This window comes from Lonchura striata, chromosome 1A (assembly GCF_050655825.1).
Source record: "Lonchura striata isolate lonStrDom1 chromosome 1A, ASM5065582v1, whole genome shotgun sequence".
Lineage (NCBI taxonomy): Eukaryota > Metazoa > Chordata > Aves > Passeriformes > Estrildidae > Lonchura > Lonchura striata.
In genome coordinates this window covers 12,756,411-12,777,208 of record NC_140741.1, presented here as the reverse complement: position 1 = coordinate 12,777,208, position 20,798 = coordinate 12,756,411, and the positions used below count along the sequence as shown (strand labels likewise).

General features: G+C 37.9%; 1 protein-coding gene across 1 annotated transcript in view; it reads left to right on the top strand.

Annotated features, from left to right (window-relative positions):
• The window catches only part of DERA (deoxyribose-phosphate aldolase), a 48,455-nt gene that overhangs the window by 13,893 nt on the left and 13,764 nt on the right, over positions 1–20,798 (top strand). The window contains exon 6 of the mRNA XM_021535160.3: positions 5,853–5,981. Within this exon, the coding sequence (XP_021390835.2) occupies positions 5,853–5,981 (129 nt within the window). The remainder of the gene's footprint in view (positions 1–5,852; positions 5,982–20,798) is intronic.

Below are 20,798 nucleotides of genomic sequence, written 5' to 3'. Positions count from 1 at the left end.
CTTAATGTACTGTGAATGTTTGCCTTAAGTGCTGACAGTGCTCCTATAACTAATCTCCATGTGAAGGTAGACACATCTACAGTCTTGGAATGAATTTTCCTTTTATCTGTATAATGCAGTGCCATAATATCCTATTTGCTTGGCAGATTTTATAGTGAAGGCCTGGTGCCTGACTTTATTTAAGGAAATAACAGAAATCATGGTAAAAGATCATGTTTTCTGGTCTTCTTTCAATTAACAGTTAGAAATGAACCAAAACCCCCCCGTCTTCCTGCATCTGTGTCTTCAGGACTGGTTTCCTTGCTGTCATATCTTGGCCTCTTTTGTAGTATTTGCAGTCTCCATACTTTTGATCTTAGTTATTTAAGGATTCATAATTTTGCGTTTTTTTAATATGAAGGAGAACTCAGAGTAGAAATGCAGGGCTTGGATTCAGAGAGAGAGTTTGGATCATGACTGAAATGAGCTGGATGTGTGTTGTTAGCTTGCTCTGCATGGGAGATGAACTACTCTTTGTGGTCACAAATTACAAGGGAGGAGTATGCAGACAAAGCAATGATAGATATGATTTAAAGCTGTCATTTTACTAAATAAGTAAATTAGGGATGGCTTTTTATTTGGTATGCATATTTTTATCCAAAGCTGAAGTCTTGACAAGGTTGAAAGCCATCCTTTTTTAATATATATCTTACATATATATGTTATAGATATTTATATTGATATAAATAGATAGAAATAAAATATAGATATTATAGATAGATAAACTAGATATAACTGTATGTTCTATATATACTATAAAATAATTATATATATTATTTATATATAATATAGAAATATATTATATATAATATATATATTCTATATAATATATATATTTATTGATATATATTTATATTTATATTTATATTTATATTTATATTTATATTTATATTTATATTTATATTTATATTTATATTTATATTTATATTTATATTTATATTTATATTTATATTAAGACAATCACATATATAAATATAAATATAGATATAAATATAGATATAGGTATAAATATAAATATAAATACTAAATTAATATATAATATATAATATATAATATATAATATATAATATATAATATATAATATATAATATATAATGTAGAATATAGAATATAGAATATAGAATATAGAATATAGAATACAGAATATATAGAATATAGAATATATAGAATATAGAATATAGAATATAGAATATAGAATATAGAATATATGTTATGCATAAAACTAACTAACTAACTAAATAAATAAATAAATTTTTTTCTTACCGATGGCAGATTTAAAATGATTTCCAAATAATTTCCTCAGTTTATTCATGAATCTGAGTCTGTTTGTGACACATGTTTACATAAGCTTGAAGAAAAGCTACTTCAGGAACAGAATTTACTTGCCATAGAGATGCCACAAGGTGAAAAATTATAATATTTGACTTTCCTATATAAAAAGAAAGGTATTTCATTCAGTGATCTAGATGTTTTGGTGAAAATCTAGTGTTCTGTCTTCCTGTTTAGCTTTCAATAGATATGTTACCTGTGTGATTAATGATAATACAGAATAATCTATAAAACACTTACAAGGAATCTAGAAGAAGGGATAAAGAAGGATTTTTTAGGCTAAATCCCTATATTACATAAAATTAAATAGTTCCTGTGTTTAAGGTGCTTTGTCAATTAAAGCTGCCTCACAGTTCTATTGTAACTTATGAAAGTGGTAGTCATTAGAATAGTAACAAAAATAACAATAATAATAACAATAATATGCTTCTATGGGTATTTTCTTATGCTGACAGTCTTCACAACTTGAGAATTTATTGAAAAAAATCTATGTGGTGGAGTGCTTTTTAGTTCATTTTTAGCTTTTCTTCTAGCGTGTGCAATAATTGGGGTCACCACAATAGAATAGTGTTGCTTTGTGATTTGCTTCAAAGGCTTGTTTTGTTATTAAATATTTTAGTGTATGTCCAATTATGTCAAATTATTTTAAAGAAGTTTTGAATATTGCTGGAGCTCTTTATGACACTCAGAATGTATTTTCCAGATCTTTGCAAAGTAATTGTTAAGATCTTTTAAATGCTGAGTATGAAAGCAGCTTTATTGGACAGCTAAATTACATAAGAAAGTAACATTATATGAGATTTAAGTTTATGAATTTACATACCTTTTATAAGCTTTTAGCTTTTAAAGCAATATTACTTTATAATAGTTTACTCAGCTGTTGTCTTGTATTACTTGACAAAGTATGGATTAAACATAAATTATCAATTTGGATGCTTCCTTTAGGCACAGAATGTGGAGTCTTTGTGATCAAACTGACCAACAAATTGTTGAAATATATTGGATCTATTTATTATTCTTTTTTTCCCCTGTCATCAGCATTTGCTGTACCCTCTGAAGTTGTGTGGGGTGCAGTAGTGTTAGTGCTAATTCCACAGCTGCTGGAAAACACCTGGACATGCTACACTGTCAGTGGCTGTAGGAGCATTGTTCATCCATAATTTGCTCTGTGGCAGTTAAATTTTCCTATAAGAAAAGGGAAAAAAACTCAGTTATACTCTGAGGAATTGGAGCATGGCTGCATCCATGATATAACTTCATTATGAAAAGTTCTTTTCACTGCTGCTGATTTTTTAGGTGTGGATTTAGAGGCTTTGATCAGGGACTGGGACACTATTTTGTGCTACATACTTCATAAACAGCGCAGGCAGAACACACTCCCTGCTCCAGAGCCTTGGAGAAGCCTCCCCACGTTGTTCAGGAGTAATTAATAATAGTAATTAATTACTATTAATGATAAATAGTTGGCTTTACCATTTCTAGATGTGCAGACTGCCCTGCTGCACAGATTCTGTCTGGTGTTGGCAGCAGCAGCTTGGGCTCCTGCAGCCCAGCTCTGTTTTCAGAATGTGAATTCCTGGAGTTGCACATATGTGAGGGAGTTGTGTTGTGCTGATGGCCTTGTGCTTGTCATTTTGTTAACAAACCTGCCATTAACATGCCAGACAGAAGGGGCTCCAGCTCATTTTCCAGTTTCCAGGCCATCACAATCACCTTGATATTTTGGGCTAACAGAAATCAAAACATCTTCTCATCTCAATTTCTATTCATTGTCACTGACTAGATTATAACACCAAAACATGGAAATTTTTTTTAAAAAGTGTTTTTATCACCATATTTTTGAAGAAGAGCTATTCCATAAAAAATTAAGGAGTGTGTTTTTTTTTTCCTCCTTTAATATTTTCATTTCCTTTGTAAGAGGTTTGGATTATGCCCTTTATTTTGTGATTTTAAGCAGATTTAAAGTTCATTTAAACTGTCAGGTACCTCAAGCGGTGCAAAGTAGAAGAGTTCTTATGTCATATCCATTTTAACAGCTAGGTCAGTAGAGCTACTGCAGACTGTATTAGTGAGCAGCTGGCTCCAGGTATATTCTATATATGTTGGCTTGCTTTGGGGTTTTTTTGTGGGTTTATTGGTTTGGGTTTTAGTGTCTTTTTTTGCTTTTTTGTTTTTTTTTTTTTTTCCCTGACTTAAAATTTAGACTGCTTTTAGAATGGATAATATTGGTGCTTTGTTTAATACGCTGGAGAGTACTGGCTGTTTGCTTTGAGAGCTTTTGCTTTTTCTTTGGTTTTAGGAGTAAAAAAGAAATTCTCTTGCAACCTCTTTGTGGTGTTCTTAGCTCATTAGTTGAAAATATGCCTGCAGGGCTCCCCGTGACAGAGTTTTTAGGTCAAAATCTTCATGCCACTGCTGCTCACCAGAGATGCTGTGTGTGCTGTGGCAGTTGCTGGTGTTCTGCACAGCTCACAGATACTCCTGCCTTTGTAGCACCCAGCCTTGATCCTGCTGCTGTTCAGCTGGATGGAACTGAGTCGTTAATGCTGGACTTTTTGGCAGCACAAACTGTCCCACAGGAAGCCCAGCACTCCTTGAAACAGTACATTTTCTAGTGTGTCTGACTGCACCCATACTTTAGACATGTGCCCAAGATTTTCAGTATAATCCCGTTATTTGTGCCTTGATTTCAATCTGACTGAGTACTGAAACTTCTCTTATTTTTGAGAGGAGTAGGAGTTTTCACACTTGTTCTGTATCAAAGCAGTTCCAGCTCGCACTGGGACTGGGGTGCTCTGTCCCAAATGTAGTTGCATTTCTATTTGTACTTTTACTGTGGGGTTAAAAATGCCCTGTGAACATCAGCTATTGTCTGCAATAATTGATCTCTGAATAAAGAACAGCATTTCTTACCTACACACCTGCCCCACTGAAGTGTGCCCACTTTTCCTCCACCCCAGCTAAGCTGACAGACACGGATGATTGAGGATCCTGAGTCGTTCCTGGCCGTGGGATGATGTGTGCTGGCAGGCAGCAAGGCTGCTCAAATGAGCTTGACGCTAATTGCATGTAGAAGTACCTTCCAACTGCAAGAGAGGGTGCTGGAGCTGCAGTGCCAGGGAACAACAGCTGTGAGGATGTAATTTCTTTCCGTGGAATCCAACCTAAATGTACATTTTGTTGATTTTATTTTGACATTTTTGGTGGCGTATCTCGAAGGTAGGGAAAACTTTTTCCTCTTGTTACTGAAACTAGAAGAAGAAGAAAGCTGCTTTCTCTGGGTTTTCAAAAGCTTCAGGAAAGAGTCACCCCACAAAAAGAGATTTCATTTGGCTCTAACATGAGCAGGGTTATTAAATGCACAAAAAAAATATATATATATATAGCACAGGTCCTTTGTGTTTCCTTTTTGAGCCTCGATTTGATGTAGGTTTCTGGAGCATCACCAATTGATCAATAAAACATGTTAGACTGCATGCTAGTACTGATTAATTCACACCTTTGGTACACAGTGAGAAACAAGGTGAAGCCTGGTGTCTATAAAGGGACTTGCTAAGTGCATCAGCCAGTTGTCTGCTAATGTGTGCAGCGTGTCTCAGAAGGGCAGCCCAGCAGTCCCAGCCCTGGACACCCTGGTGTGCCCATGGCATCAGTGGGATGAGGGCCCTGCCACAGCTGCCAAACCCTGCCCCATGCTTCCAGGTCTCACTTAAGGGCTGAGGGGAAAAGAAGTCTAGTATTGCTGAAGAAAACAAAAGTCTTTCTAGCCTGGACTGTTTTACACCTATTTAAAGCTGTATTTTAGCCTCCTGTCAAAGAACTTTTTGATTATGTGTTTGAAGATTGAGTACATTTTGTCAAAAAAAAACCCTCTTGCAAAGCATCCTGTTTGTTTATTTTGCATCTTAGTTTTTTTAAAATTCAAAATCCAGAAATGGTGAATGTGCACTCTAAGAGCTGCTTTTCTCCCCACACTGGAGCAATCTTAAACATCCCCAAGCAGCCAACTTCTGACAGCAATGCTTAATTATTTTCTGGCTCTTTTAGTCTCCCTCTGTGTAAACTTTTGTGGGAGCGCTGCTGAATTTTACCAGTAGGGTAAAAGGGAGGGTTTCACTGGCCAGGTGCAGAGAAAAACATAGCTATCTCTGAGTACTGATTCAAACTACTACCATATTTATTGCTGGGACAGCTGGTTTAATATCAATCTTTACTATCATAGCATTTTTTACTCCTGATGTATTCATGGGTATTTCGTACATTTGTATTTTGAGAGAACATTAATAGCTATTAACTAAAGTTTGAAACCGCACGGCGTTGTTAATTACCTCCAGTCATGTAATTTATTGAACTTACAAAACTTAAGTTCCTGAGTGCTACGACTAATTATAAGATTGGAAATTAATCCAGGAGTGGAAATTACAGCCATACTTGAAAATATCTCTCAGGCAACTTTGATCATTTCCACATGCTTTTATCCTCAGGTCTGTACGAGGAGATCCGTCTGTGCCGTGCAGCCTGTGGAGAAGCTCACATGAAAACAATCTTGGCTACAGGTGAACTGGGCTCCCTTGCCAATGTCTACAAAGCCAGTATGATAGCTATGATGGCAGGTAAATCTCCTTTTAAGCTAAGAATGTCTTTATGAGGCTTAAAAACTTCCGGTCCTGGAAGTTTGGTTTTGTCGATGGTAGAAAAAACGTGTGTAGCAATTACTGAAGCTGCAGGTGGAGTAATAAAGTCACTTGTTCACTCACTTGTTTTGTGTAACCTACAAAAAACTGTATGAAACGTTAAGTAAGAAACTGCTGGATGGCAAGAGTTGTAGGAGCAAGTTGTCCAACATCTGATGTGATCAGAAAATGTAATAAAGACATTTGGGGCAGACACACTGTTGGAGGCATTTGTGGTGACCCACAGATAGGATGTGGGTAGGTGGTTCACAAGCTTGTTTTAAATGCAAGGGTAACTTCCCAGTGAAGAGTCATGCCAAAAGCTCTCAGTTTTGGTTTGTGATCATTTCTAACCACCTCTGAGAGGGCAGCTCAGGAAAGCAACCTTCCAAAACAGAGCAGAGTTCCCAGGGGCTGTGCATTCTTTGCAGGTGTTATGTTTTTGCATAGCTTAGCACCCATTTGATCCCAGATTTTCAGCAGTACATTTTCTCTTTGCAGCTTTGGTACAATTTTCCTAGCTGAACCAGGATTACAGTTCTGTGTTTTAGTGCTAGGTTAGAGATACAAAATTGGGAATTGGCTCCCATGTACTAGCTTTTCCCACTGTGCTTGAAAGTGGGCTCCTCAAGTTTATTCCTAGAAGTGTAAAGATATACTAAGAACCACTTGGGTTAGTCTGTCTTCTAGTCTTCCCCTCATTTTTTATGTTGATTTTTTTTCCTCCTTTTTTTTTTATTCAGACTTGAAATTCTTACATTAAAGCAAGAAAAACGTAATCAAGTGTCTTGTCAGTATTTAAATAAATGTTCAGTTTGCTGCTGGCCTCACTGTCACCATACACAATTCCGTGCTTCTCTGATTCAAATGGAATGGAGAGCATTTCAGGCTTCTAACAAGCCCAGCTACAATGTCAATTAGTACCATTAGACACTGAGGATCAGTATTATGCCACTAAATATTGCTTTTAATTAGAAGAGGTCTAAGAAATACGCATTTCCTCTTATTTAAACTGATGCACTAATCATTATGATCACTTTTTGTACCACTGAGTAGTGAGAAATTCAGCTTGTAAAGCATTTTACCATTTTCAGAATTTTGCTGGTGTAGTTTTTATGAAATACAGCAGATGGCTCTATTGTTAATGATTTTCCTTGCCTAGTTATTCATTTTACAAGATACTTATCCATCTGAATATATCCAGTAATTTCCTTATTTCAGTCTTTTGCTTTTTCTTTGTGAGTAGGCATAAAAATAAGAATTTATTTGCACTCTACATACATCCATTGAGGGCCAGGCTTTCAGACTCCAACTTGTCAGAAGTGCTGAGAGCCTCGAATTCCAGTTGAATTTTGTTTTATTAGTCTCATTTTGGGGAGAAAGTGAATCCATAGTATAGTGGATTCAACTGAAAAAGTGGCTTTAGAAGTTCTTGCTGCCTCTGGCTAGTTCCTCCTGTCCTTTACAGCAAAATACAGTTCCTTCAGCTGTGCCGTTAGAAGTGCTTCTCATGTGTCATTGTAAACTGAGTTTTCAAAGAATTACAGTTGAAAATTATTCCAGAAAAGGGTTAACTAGTTTGCTGTGGGGTTTTGGATTGGTTGGCAGTATTTTGGGTTTTTTTTAAAGTGGTCACAGTCTCAGTAATCTGGTTTACAGCCTTGCTTTGCATGCAGTTGTATCAATGCAACTGAGGATGTGCAGTCCTCAAAGTGTTCTTGCTTCACCATCCATGATTCCAGCCTGTCATGTGGGGAGCACCAAATCCTGGGGTTACAGATATTTGCAGTGCCTTGCTGAGCATGAACACATTCACCAAGGTCCTGAAGCACAAAGCCACCAGGGGATTAATTTAATACATATAATATAATATAATATAATATAATATAATATAATATAATATAATATAATATAATATAATATAATATAATATAATATAATATAATATAATATAATGTAATGTAATGTAATGTAATGTAATGTAATATAAATTTCTAAAATAATAATATAGAATGTATATTATAGAAGGGATAATATAAAAATATATAATATATATTATTGATAATTATATAATATATAATATATTATATATGTATTATCATAGAATAATATTATATAATGTAACTATATAGTATATGCATTATTAATATAATATAATGATATTAATTGTATATAATATAAACTAGTATATTATATATAATTTTCCTCTGTGTGAACTGGTGGCTCCTGACTCTTGCTGTCTCTGAAATAATTCTCCATGGCTACTTCCTCTTCTCTAGTAAAGTGCACGAGGGGAAAGACATCAGAATGGGTGGAAACACACAGGTGTCTTAAATTATTTTAACCATGCCTTTACCAACTTGACTGGCACGCCATAAATTCTTCTGGAATATTTGAGAAGCTATTTCTGAGTGAAAGAGACTGACATCCCTCTAAGGACAGTGACTCACCTGGCAAGAATAATAATTATGCCGTGCTGAGGAGGGCAAGATGGCAGGGAGCTTTGCAGAGCAGTCCTACTGCCTAAGGAGCACCCTGATTTTGGAAAGCTGCCTGAGAAAAACCCCTCGCACTGAATTAGGGAATTCTGGGTCATTGGGTTATAGCATCCACTGCCATTTCTTGTACTTCTTCAAGTCCTGGTGGTGATTTGAGTACACGAGCTTCTCAAGAAAACTGGCTGCATTTTTGGCTCTGCTTTGGGGACAGAGAGTAAAGTAATTAGTGGTGTTCAGTGTCTGGTGTATCCTTGTGTAAATCATGTCCATTTCTACAGCAGGAGACACTCAAGTCTGTGCCTAAGTAGTCTCTTGGAATACACAGTCCTAAGGAACACAGATGGGTGCCTTACTCCCCCATGCTAGTTGTAACTATTACATATTTCTTCAGTGAGAATTTTCAGGAAGAAATTTCTCAGTTTCTTCTTGTGAACATTCAAGAAAGCGTTCTTGTACATAGTAGAGAGGTGGGCCATTTTTAAACTTCTGTTTTTTGGCACAAACATCAGAAACAGGCAAGGAAGGCAGACAAGGCAGACAAGGAAGGGAAAGATGAACTTGCAGTGGGAAAGGAATACTTCAGTAAAGCTGTTGATGACTTAATTGCATATTCTGCTTATATGAAAGATTTTTTATTCTGGAAAGCCAAATTACCTAATTCCAAGTCTTTATTGTACTGTGTAACAATTCATAATCATAAAGATATGCAGGCTAGGAAAGAGTACTTTGAAAGTGAAAACTTGATCTGTGTAATTTTGACTATGAAAACTGCTCCTTTTATGACACTTTGGGAAGCTGCAGGAGCACAGCAGTGACATGTGAAAGATACTTGTTTTCTTTGTCTATATCTAAACAAGAACCTGTGTAAAGAACAGGAGTGATAAATGTTCTTCTGCAGCTCACTAATGTATGGGTTTTAAACAATTTTTTCATGGGTCATTAAACAATTAGTCAAATATGTGAAGATACTGACTAATGTAAACATTGAATTTATGAAGGGAGTGAGTTAGTCCTAAAATGAACCAACTTCTGAAGTTCCCTAGCACAAGTAATCCTGCAAGAAGTAGCAGAAGGTGGCTGAAGCAATAAGGTTTCTGATGTCTAGAGGGGGAAAATTAAAACACATTGAATATGTGACTAGAAATGGTTTTAGATCCTCTGATGCTGTTCATTCCAAAGTGAACAGAAATAACACAAAACCACAAACAGTGAGGAAAATCTTTGTGTTGCAGTTCATAGGAGAGAGAGATGGTTTGGAACATCACAAAAGATTGCCTGGCTACACAAAGCTTTTACCTCAGCTCTAAAAAAAGATTTTTATCCTGGGGTTAATATTAGGGAAGACAAACTCGAGGATGCCAATAGCTGATGTTGTTCTGAGCACTTTCTTGCACAGATTTGTTCTGAGCAGGGTTATGTGGTGGGGCTGTAAACATGCTAGCAGCCATTTGAGTACAGGGGCTCACTTCCTCTACTGCTGGATGTGGACCACTAGGAACCAAAACTTCTGCCCAGTGACTGTTTCATGAAAAATGAGAGACCAAGGAAACCAAATTAGCAAAACTGACTAAAAAGCAAGGCTTGCTTTGCTCAAATGCAACTAACATAGAAAACAAGACTACTGAATAAATAATAATACTTGGCACTTAGTACCTCATGTCTTCAAAGCTCATAACTGACATTAGCAGAGTAAATCTTAAAATTGCCTTGTGAAATACATGACAAAGATAATAACAGACAAAGCAAAAGTCAAACTGAGATCACTTGTGAGTTTCTGGCTTTAAGTCTTGTGCTCAATACAAAAATCAAGGGTCCCCCCCCTCAGTAGCATGTGAGTTGTATTATGTGTTGATTTAATTATGTGTCTACAACTTCAGCTGTAATTTGATTCCAAGTCAGTCAGCTTTTAGAGCCCAGGGCATTTGCAAATAAAAGGCAAGCCAAGGGAGGAAGCTTGGTAACACAAAATTTCACTTTGTGTCTTTACTTGTCTGAAATACAACCAGCCGTGTTTGGTTTGATCTGTAAAAGGCACACTCTACCTGTAAAACACCCGTCAGAAATCAGAAACACTTTCTGTGGCTGTGATTTGTCTCTGAGTACTCTCCAGGGTGGCAGATGATGTTCAGCTCTGGACTTCCAGCCCAGTATGGGGCTGGGGGCAGGTCAGGCAATCCTTATTCCTAGGAGTGCGTGGGAAGAGTACTTGGCACTGACTGGTGACTGAGGCTTTCCTGGCCACTATCTGGTGTAGAGGTGGTTGCAGTTGGCTGCTTAAGGGGCTTGTTAGGACAGTGATTATTGCTGTGGAATTACACTGGAAGCTGATCACTTCCCTGTCTGCTGCAGCAGATGTCCTGCATTCTGCATAGCCTGTGGTTGTTGAGCATCTTCAAAGTTCTAGTTAACATCACTGAAAGTTTAGTGCAAAGAACAAGCTCAAAACACACTGTGGAAAACAAAGATGCAGTGTGGCAGTCTGTCTCAAAGTTTTGAATGATATAATGGATGAACAAAGTTTCTGAATTAAGTGTAAGATCAAAAGATGGAGTATCTTTAAATACAATCAGCCTAAAAAGGTTGGAACAGAAGAAAGTGACTTCATCTGTTCTGGTACAGAATGGAGAGAAATAAAAAAGCCAGCAGTATGAAAATGCTGCTAACAGCATGTTCACTGAGGCACTACAAGGATGCACCCTTAAATGAGGTAATTGCCTACAAGCTTAACAGTGATACTGCAGCTAATCACTAGAAATAATGTAGGCGTGATAGATAAGCTTGGAATTTAAAAGTTCCAACAATGCAGTCACAATATCCTCAGGTTTGAATTGCTGATGAGATGCCCTAGAAAGACCATAGCAAAAAACAAACAAACCCAACAAAAACAAAAAAAAAAAAAAACAAACCCAAAAAAAAACAAAAAAAAAAAAACAAACAAAACAAAACTACCAACCACAAAAAAGTGGGGCTTGAGGAAAGCAGACCTTGAAGGAATGTGAAATGAGACTTAAAAATCTATCTGGAACTCAGTAATATGTGTGTAGGGAAACAGAAGTGAAGAAATAGAAATTGGTTGAGACAGGCTGGGGCAGGCTCTCATGAAAAGTCTTTCCAGTTGAGTCAACAGAACCCTGCATGGGTAAGTAGAAGACAGAAGTAACACTTGAGAGAAACAAAGATGTTGGGGGAAAAATAAAGATAGAAAGAATCTGTGAAGTGAGAACAGAGTTAGAGTGCATACAGTGAAGCCTCATTTGTTTGCAGTTTGTTAAAAACCCAGACGTGCATGCAATGGTACATTTTGTTATGCATTTATTTATGTGCTTACTGAGCTGCGTGCCTGCCTACACAGCCATGTCTGAGGGGAGATCTTTATCTGGGGCCATTCATATTTGTCAGAGCAGGATGCTTGGCAACTCAGCTAATTTTCTGCATTTTTTACTAATTTTTGTGTCTGTTCTATTAATGGTGTTCTCCTGTGATCAGAAAATAAGAATATATACCCTCCAAGGAAGTCAAAGAAAAAATAGCCGTGTAAAACAGTGTAAAACTTGTCAGCTCTGTACCTGTTTGTTTGATTTTGTGTTACCCACACCACCACCTGACTTTCTCCCTCCACCATCTCCCCTTAAAAATAGAAAAAGTGCTATTTCCAAGCACTTCTCACCAGAACACCAGCTCAGGAAGCCAGAAGATGGGTTTGAGGTTGCAGAATGACTTCCAGCATATCATGACTTCTGATAACTCTACTTGCCTCTCTGGTTTTCTGTGTGTAAAATTAGCATTTGCACGTTTTATAGAACCTCTGTGAGGCTTAGTACATTAAGATATGAACAGAAGTGTGTTCCTCTTGTTAGAAGGTAGAAATTTCTGTGTATGTGCATGAAAATGGAATACTCTTGGTCATGATTCAAATCAGGAAACAGAATAAAAGAAGTTCTGGAAATTTTCTGGTGGGAGCTGCTGGCTGTGATTTCCTGTACAACCAGCCCTGGGAGTGACAGTGGTGGTGGGAACCAGCAGAGCTCTGAAGTGATGCTTTGTGCAGCAGACAGGAGCAGCAGGGAAGTGCCTTTCCTCCAGCTGTTCTCACAGCACTCTGCCCCAAAATGTTCTTCCAAAAGGAGAGTTCTGCTGTGTCCCCTTTTCACCTGTTCTGTCTGTTTCTCCTCAGAAACCCCAGGCTTGTCCTTCTCTCTGAGGACAAGGGTTTGAACACTGATTTCTGCTTCCTGACCTTTAGGAAAGGGGCTGTTCTTTCTTGGGGTCTGGGTGTCGAGGTGACCCCAAGAGTGTAAAAGTCCTTGTTTCTCAGCCCATGCAGCCAAAGAAGGAGTCTGGAATATGTAGGGTCGGCTTCTCAAGGTTGTTTATTTTTCCTTATCTATAACATTCTTTCTCTGACCTGCTGAGCTCTGTCTAGCAAGGAGGCCATGGCATTCTGTCTGCTCTCTAGGGCAGTGTTTACATTTTATACCAAAAACTACATGTACTATATTTACAATAATGTGTCAATACCTATCATTTATGTTGGACAGTGTGGCCCTACCTTAAACCAATAGAAAAGTGTCACCATCACAGCAAGACATGGAGGGCAAAGAAGAAGGAGAAGAAGATCAGGACACGCCCAAATTCCTCCCTCTTGTCCCCTTTAACCCCATTCTAAAAAGCCCCAAAATCCTCCTTTTTCACCCTGTGTTAATTTCAACTATCACACTACTAAACCCTTGTAGCTTGTAGTTGCTCATACAGAGTTGGCAGCTTTTTCCACGGGCTAAAATCAAAGCCACAGGTGTTTTTGATTTCATGCCAAGGTCTCTGAGCCCCCTGCTAGGGTCTGGAGACAGCCAGGGCAGCCAGAGGGATGTCCTGGACTCCCACAGTTCTTTATGCTCCACCCTTTGGAATGGGTTGTGAAATAGCAGGTACTGACAGAGTAACACACTTGTGTTGAGTGAGGTCAACTTTCTATTAGCAAATTATCCTCAGTGCCTGAATGGCACTTTACTTTTGCTGATATTCAAGATCTTTCCAAAACATGTTAATTAAGGAATATCTGAATGGTATACTTCCAATTTATAACAACTGATGCAGAGAGGTGAGAAAGCACCCCTGTTGGGTTAATTTTCTCCATGAATGAAACCTTGTTTCTATGTTAAATAACTTGTTAGAATTTGAGTTAAAACTTGTGAAGTTTCATATCGCATCAGACTCAGAAATTGTTGCACAGTGAATAGTTCCAGTTAAATATGCCAACAAAATAACAGGGCTTCCTGGCAAAAAACTTTGCATCTGTGAAGCTCTGGTATTGAAGGTAATGGTTTGAGAGAATGCAATTTTAAAACATGGAAATATTATGTAAAATCAGTAGATGTACTTGGTACTATCTATTTCTTTAATATTTCAGGTTGGGTTTTTTTATTCTGTCAGTAGCAGGTGTTAAATTCTACTAAACCAGTGAAAAATAGAAATAAATATTTAATTTACTGTACCTATCAATTATATAAAATTGGCTTATGAAATATTAAAAAAGATTGCATGTAGGAACACGAGTTAGAAAATCCAGTTCCTTAACAGAAGCCTAATACAGATGTGGAAATACACTAAGCATGATTTTAGGGTTGTAGGTCCTGGATTTTTTTTTTAATTGCTGCTGCTTTTTAAGGTATCTATGCCTAGTGATTTTGCCTGTCTAATTTGAAGACATATGCTCATGGCAGCAGCAATGTGGATTTAGACTTGTGAAGAGAAATGTATTGAGTGGGAAAATACATCAGGAATATGTGATCTTGAACATCATTAGGTTATTTTAAAGAACTGTGGATACTCACTTGAATATACCATTTTATCATAAGGACACAGATAAAAACAAAGAAGTGTAACAAGAGATGAGCACAAACAGTGTGTGAGAAGTGAAATACCAGTTAAGCCATAAAAGTGGGACAAAACCAAGAAGTTTCCCATATGTAGAGCATGGATTGTTTCCTTACCTGAGTGCTAAACCTGCATATTAAAACACACTAACATCAACATAGACATCCATGAGCCTTTAACAAATCATGTCCTAATGGTGCTGATGCTGCACTGGTTTTTGTTGAAGTGTTATATCATGAAGTGCAGGGAAACACTGAACACCCCAGCTGACTGCTGGGGTGCATGAACACATTCCTCACTGAGCTACACAGGACTGGTCAAATGCAAATGCATTTATCATAGAATATGCTCACTTCAATGGTATTTGGAAACAGACTCTTCCAGGTTGCCTCTGTGGTTGCTTGCAATGTTTTTGATGAGTTACACAAGGAACTTGAATTTCCTTGGCAGGTACCTGGGTTACTTGGAGTCTGTCTCCCGGCCTTTCTATGTTCTTCTGGTTCTTGTTGTTACAGCTCAGATTGTGAACAAAAAATAGAAGATATTACCTTTTTTGACACTATATGTGAGAATTTCATCCCCTGGGAAATGTTCCTGATTTGGTTTTGTTGTTGGTTTGGTTTTTTTTTGGTTTTTTTTTTTTTTTTTTTTTTGTTGGTTTTTTTTTTCTTTTTTTTCAATTCCTTTTCAGAAATTACAGTTTTAAAGTTAAGCATATCTCATATAAGACAATTTAAGATTTCTGCCTGTACTTTATAGTTACTACAGACAATAGCTTTCCCAGAGGTGTCTGTAGGAGTTCTTCTGAGGGAATTTTTCAAAGACTAAATTGACAGCAAAGGCCATAGTCTTCATGGCAAGTCAACAGGGATCTGACATCTGATTGAGTTTTGTACCTTTGAAGTTTCTTTCCTGCTATCTATTTGGGCTATAAAGTGACTTATCTGCAGTGTACAACTGCAGCTGATTCCTAAGGTTGAGTTCTCCCTAAATCCAAGATGTAGAAAAGATTCCCTCTTGGTGATACCAGGAGCTCTTCTTGAGTATAACATCTTCTTTCCACCTTTGCAGTTATGTTGCCAGTCCAATGTTGAATTTACCAGCCTATCCCAAACATCTCAGGAATGAAATCTTGTAGTTTGTCACTGTTAATTCATCTGCAATGGACCAAAAAGGAAACAAGGGATGGTGTTCCATATTTCATGCATCACACTGAACTTATGGAATAAAAAATTGTGAGTCATGTATCTTCAAAAGCCTGTTTCCCACTAGTCCTGGAAAATGAACCTGTGCAGAACTCAAAGGAAGCACAAAGCCTTCCTCATAAACAGAGCTTTGGAACAGAGCTGACCCCAAGATGTGGAAGCTGTTCTCTGGGATAAGATGGAGAGGGATGCTGTGTCTCTTGGGAATCCTAGGCCAAGGAAGAGGAGGGGTGGCATTTTTCAGCTGGTTCTCTGCTACCCTGACACCATATACATGCTGTTGGTAGCTAAATAACTAGGTTTATGTTGTAATCAGGCACTGTGTTTGCAGCTGCTCTGGATCTCAGCACATCCAGCTTCTCAGCAGCTCTCTTGGTCGCCAGTGGCAGCACGGCTGCAGCTTCAAGGCAGAGTCCTCCAGGAACTTCAGCTGGGTGGACCCTGTGCTATTGTAAGGATGCCATTTCCAGTGCCTGGGTTAGAATTACAGCTCAGCTTTAAACTCAGTGTCTCCAGAGAGCACTGCAGAAACACTTACTTTTTCCCTAGAAGTAAAACAAAAATATCCTAGTAAAATAAGCAGAGCTACTCCATGTCCTTGAACAACATCTTGGTGAGTTCATTGCAGGCACTTGCTTCTATTATGAAGTAAGAACTGAAGCTGGGAGAGAAACTCAAGAAGAAAGTAATATATTTGTCTTCTAAAATGTTGAAGAGATTGAGTAAAAAAAAAAGTCAGTGAGAGGTAAAGAGAAGCTTCTAGGTTTGAAGTGTTCCTGTTCCTTTTTTACTATCTTAAGAACACAGTTTTGGAGTGAAACACGAGAACATGCAGAGCTGCAGATAAGAACAAATAATTATTAATCAGTAGCACCACTGTATTTTGTTGCTGCTTCCTGTTTAATGAATGCCTTATTTGTGAAAAAAGCAGGAGAGATCTGAGATTATTTGAGGGGAATTTTTGTTCGGCAGAAGGCAAAGGAAAGATAGGAATGGAATCAGTTAAAGTCAGAAGGAGGCAACTAATATGGCTTTTGAAGTATCAGTTGTGCATTTTGTATTATTCATGGCAGTGACTCCTGTATGGTTTGTAACTTTTCTACATTTTCACTTGCTGAATTAGGTGGGACATCACATAAAGTGCAAAGTAGTCATTGAAATGTAGAAAGATTGAGATCATCACGATCATGCAAAGCTTGTAGATGCCTTTCCACAAAATGTGGTTAGCTACAGCACTGATTTTTATGTTAATTTACTAGTGAATAATTTAAAAAGACCTGTTTATTTTTTAATAAAAAGGAAAGATATAAATTGGCTGAGTGTTCCTAATGTTACTTACAGCTGCCATTGAGCAGATGTTAGGGATTCTTTGTGGTAGGCTAGACCAAAATGTTTTATGAATAAACAAACAATTTCCTTTTACTACCAACTCTTTCAGGCTGATTCTCTCCCAAATTCACTGTGAATGGTTTTTTAAAGTCTCCTCATAAATAATTACCTTTCTTGTGGCACTTTTTTCTAGGCACTTGGATTTTAATTACAGTGATGAACTGTTTTAATAAGTTGTTAAATAATTTTATCTTTTTAGGAGTGAATCCATTTTCTATTTCTCTTTGACTTCATCGGTTCCTGGGGCTTTAATGCTTTTAATTTTTGCTAATTCACTTTATAAATTCATGCTGTAGAAGTAAACAGCATGCAGCAACATCATTTTCTTTTGAACTCCGTGCACGTACACCCACCTCAGCTTGCTGGTTATCAATGGTCTCCTGTTACTAGTAACCATTTTGTTTAACTCAGTAATTTGGATCACAGTAAGTATGAAAAGATAGGTAATTAAATGGAGACAATGTGGTTTTGCTTTGGGCTAATGTCTGGGGGCCTTAAAGCCCTCCATGGAAGTGAATACAGTGCTTAGTTCTTAGATAAGGGATATGTAACACTGCTGTACTTCACCCCAGAACAGCATCTTCCAATGTAAATACTTATCAGACACCTTTGTGATTTGATGTTGGGAAATGCTAAACACGGAAATCCTCCTGTCTTTTTTTGCTGTTTATGCCAGAAGGAGAGGTGCAGACGGGGTGGTCTCGCTTCCCGGCGCGACGCTGACACCATGCCTGCCTCTGCAACTTGGCATGTGACAACTCAGCAAAGCACAGGGGATGTTCTGCTTGACCACCTCTGTTTCTGAACATCTGAGAGAAGAAGTCATTGTGTCTAGGTTTGAAGAGACAGGTGTCTGCTAACGAAGGCAGGAACTCTGCCTTGAAATGGAAAATGTAAAACCCCTCCCTCTGAATTATTGCAATTTTGAAATTGAAAGGCTCTCAGGCAAAGATATGGGAATAGGAATAACAGTTCTTTACTAGAAAAACTAAAAATACAAATGTTGTAGTACAAACAAACAAACAAAAAAAGCCACCGACAGAGTCAGAATAGTCCTGACCCCCTGTGGGTCAGGATGGTGGCAGCAGTCCTATCCCATGGTGGCTCATCCCTCCTGCAGTGCCAGCTGTGCTTCTTCTGGAGCAGGGATCCTGGACAAAGGGGGGAGTTTTCCTCTGAAGCTCCAGGGCTGGGGGAGATGGGCCTGGGCTCCCTCTGGGAATGCAGTGGGGAAGAAAGTGGTTCCCTCTGGGAATGCAGTGGGGAAGAAAGCTGCTCCTCTGGAAATGCAGTGGGAAGAAAGCTCCTCCTCTGGGAATGCAGTGGGGAAGAAAGCTGCTCCTCTGGAAATGCAGTGGGGAAGAAAGCTGCTCCTCTGGGAATGCAGTGAGCTAAGGCTGCTGTGGTGTTCCAAAGTCAGATTATATCCAGGTAGGAATGCTTGGCCCCTCCCTCTGGGTGGAGCATCTCACAATGGGATGATGGAATTTTATCAGCCACACAGGGACAAGCAATAACACATTAACAGAAGATAATTTATAATTAATAGCCCATTAACAGCAGATGTCTCCTGGAGGGAGGATTGGTTTTCGGAAGAGATAAAGAAAACTGCCCAATGAACAGCAGAGAGCTGCCCCACCTCTAACAGATGGCAAATAGAATACACACTTATCTTACAGTCCAGGACACATTGATACCAGAGTCAGGCTCTGAAATATTGCTGCAAATTTTACATAGATGGGTTTTGTTTTGTTTTTTTTTTTTCCTTTAAGAAAGATATAAAATGTCCTGTCTGAATGAATAGTGACATTTAATAACTTGCCACTAAATACCTATGAGGATATATATACATCTAGCACAAAGAGAGTTTGATACTCAATTTCTTTGATTCACAGTATTTCAGTAAAAAGGGTGGAATGCCAAAGTTCAAAATGATAATATATATTTAGTGTAAGTTTTTAAAAATGTAAAACCTATATATATAAAATGTAGATTTGAAGATTGGAATATCATCTTTGGTTTGCCAGTGGACTGGTGAAATCAGCATTTCTCTATGGTTTCTATAATTTTTTTTAACCAAAACCCATGCAATTATTTAATCAAGTGTTTTTGGATTGAAATGTTCACCAAAATTGCAGTCTGTGGTAAGATCAGCACACAGGCTGTTAACAAAGGGAGGTGAAGAAACTGCCTATTAAATACCTTTTTATGAGTTGCTCCCTATTTGTGATGGTGCTTACTGGTCTTTTTTATTTCCTTCATTCAAGTAGTGCTCAGTAGAAGTTATGCCAGAAAAGTCTGACTGAATTTAGCAGCAACGCACCTTCATAAAGCATCCCTTTGAAATAAAATTGTTAGTTTTACCATGTAAGCATTGTTAATAATGCAAGGGAGAAAAAAAGGATTTTTTAAAAAACCAGAAGTGTATTTCCCTGGCCGCCAGCAGAGAGGTGCCTCCTGTTTGGAGTGTGGCGGCACAGTCAGGGCTTTTGGTTGTTTTTTTCATTTAAGGGAGCTGGCAGGTTTTTATGGTATTCAGGCTGCCTGAAGAGTTGGAAACATTGCAGAACAACCCTACTGACAGTAGTGAAAATGTCTGGAAGGTCTCACCTACACTGCAGCCTGCATGCATGGGCTTTTGGAGTTTTGCCGAATGCCAAATTATCAAGGTGGAGAAGGAAAAAGGAAATATTCTGAGGGGCAAAATTTTCTGGAAAGTAAAGGAGCTTTAAGTAAGATTGATTTCCTTTAAAAACAAGCATTGTGATGCCTTATATGTATAGGTAGGGCCATCCAGGGTGTTAACCTTTGGATATTTGTTGCATCAGGAGAATCCAAGAAGTCCATGATAAAATCTACGTGTTTGTAACTGGTTGGTGTTGAAGGTGTTTGAGTGTCATAAAAAATAAGCTAAAAGTGCCTCACATTTTTCTGGTAGTCAGGTGGTAACCAAAGTGGAATATTCATCCCTCCATGCAAGCCCTCAAGAAACCTGTTCTACCTGATTTGTAAAAGCCAGGTGGAAACAAACAAGTCACAGATGAGTCTGGTGAGATCTGTCACCTTTTATTTTTCTGGTTTTCAGGCAAAGCCAGAAGCCAAAATGTTGACCTTTCCAATTGCTCAAGGAAAATAGCTTTGATCCTGGAAATCCCTCTGGTACTGAAGCCTTCAGCTGTGCCAGCTGCCTTTGGTTGGAGGGGACAGTGTGGAAGAGGGGCTGATGCTGCTGTTTGTCCTCTGCATGACAAAGAGGCTGCCTGCTGGATGGATTCTGACTGCAGCATTAAAACATGGGCTTTTAAATCTCAAAAATCAATCCTGCCTTTCTCTGGGTTAGCGTAGGAACAGAATCTTAAACTGCTTTTAACATCAAGTGTTGAAAAACACTCAAAATGACATTGAAGTGTCATGATTTTGGCTGCATTATGGATGGTGGATTTTTTTAAATCTTTAAAATTCACAGCACCTTCTTGATAAAGTAGTCTGATTTTCTACTTGCTTTATTCAGTGTGGAGTATTTCCAAATTGATTTTAAAACAGCTATTTCTTCAATTTGAGTAATTTTGTTATAGGCTAATAGACAATATGTAAGTGTACCTGAGCTTTAATGTTAGCATATTTGTTTCAAAGTTGTTATCAACGTTAAAAAGCACAAAGCTAAATGTGGTTGCTAAAACATGGAATGCAATATGCCACATAGTGCTGTGATTCTAAGCCATCATGCATATTTATTATTTTCTTCCAAATTGCAGTTCTATTACTGGTATATATATCAGGGTTCCAGCCTC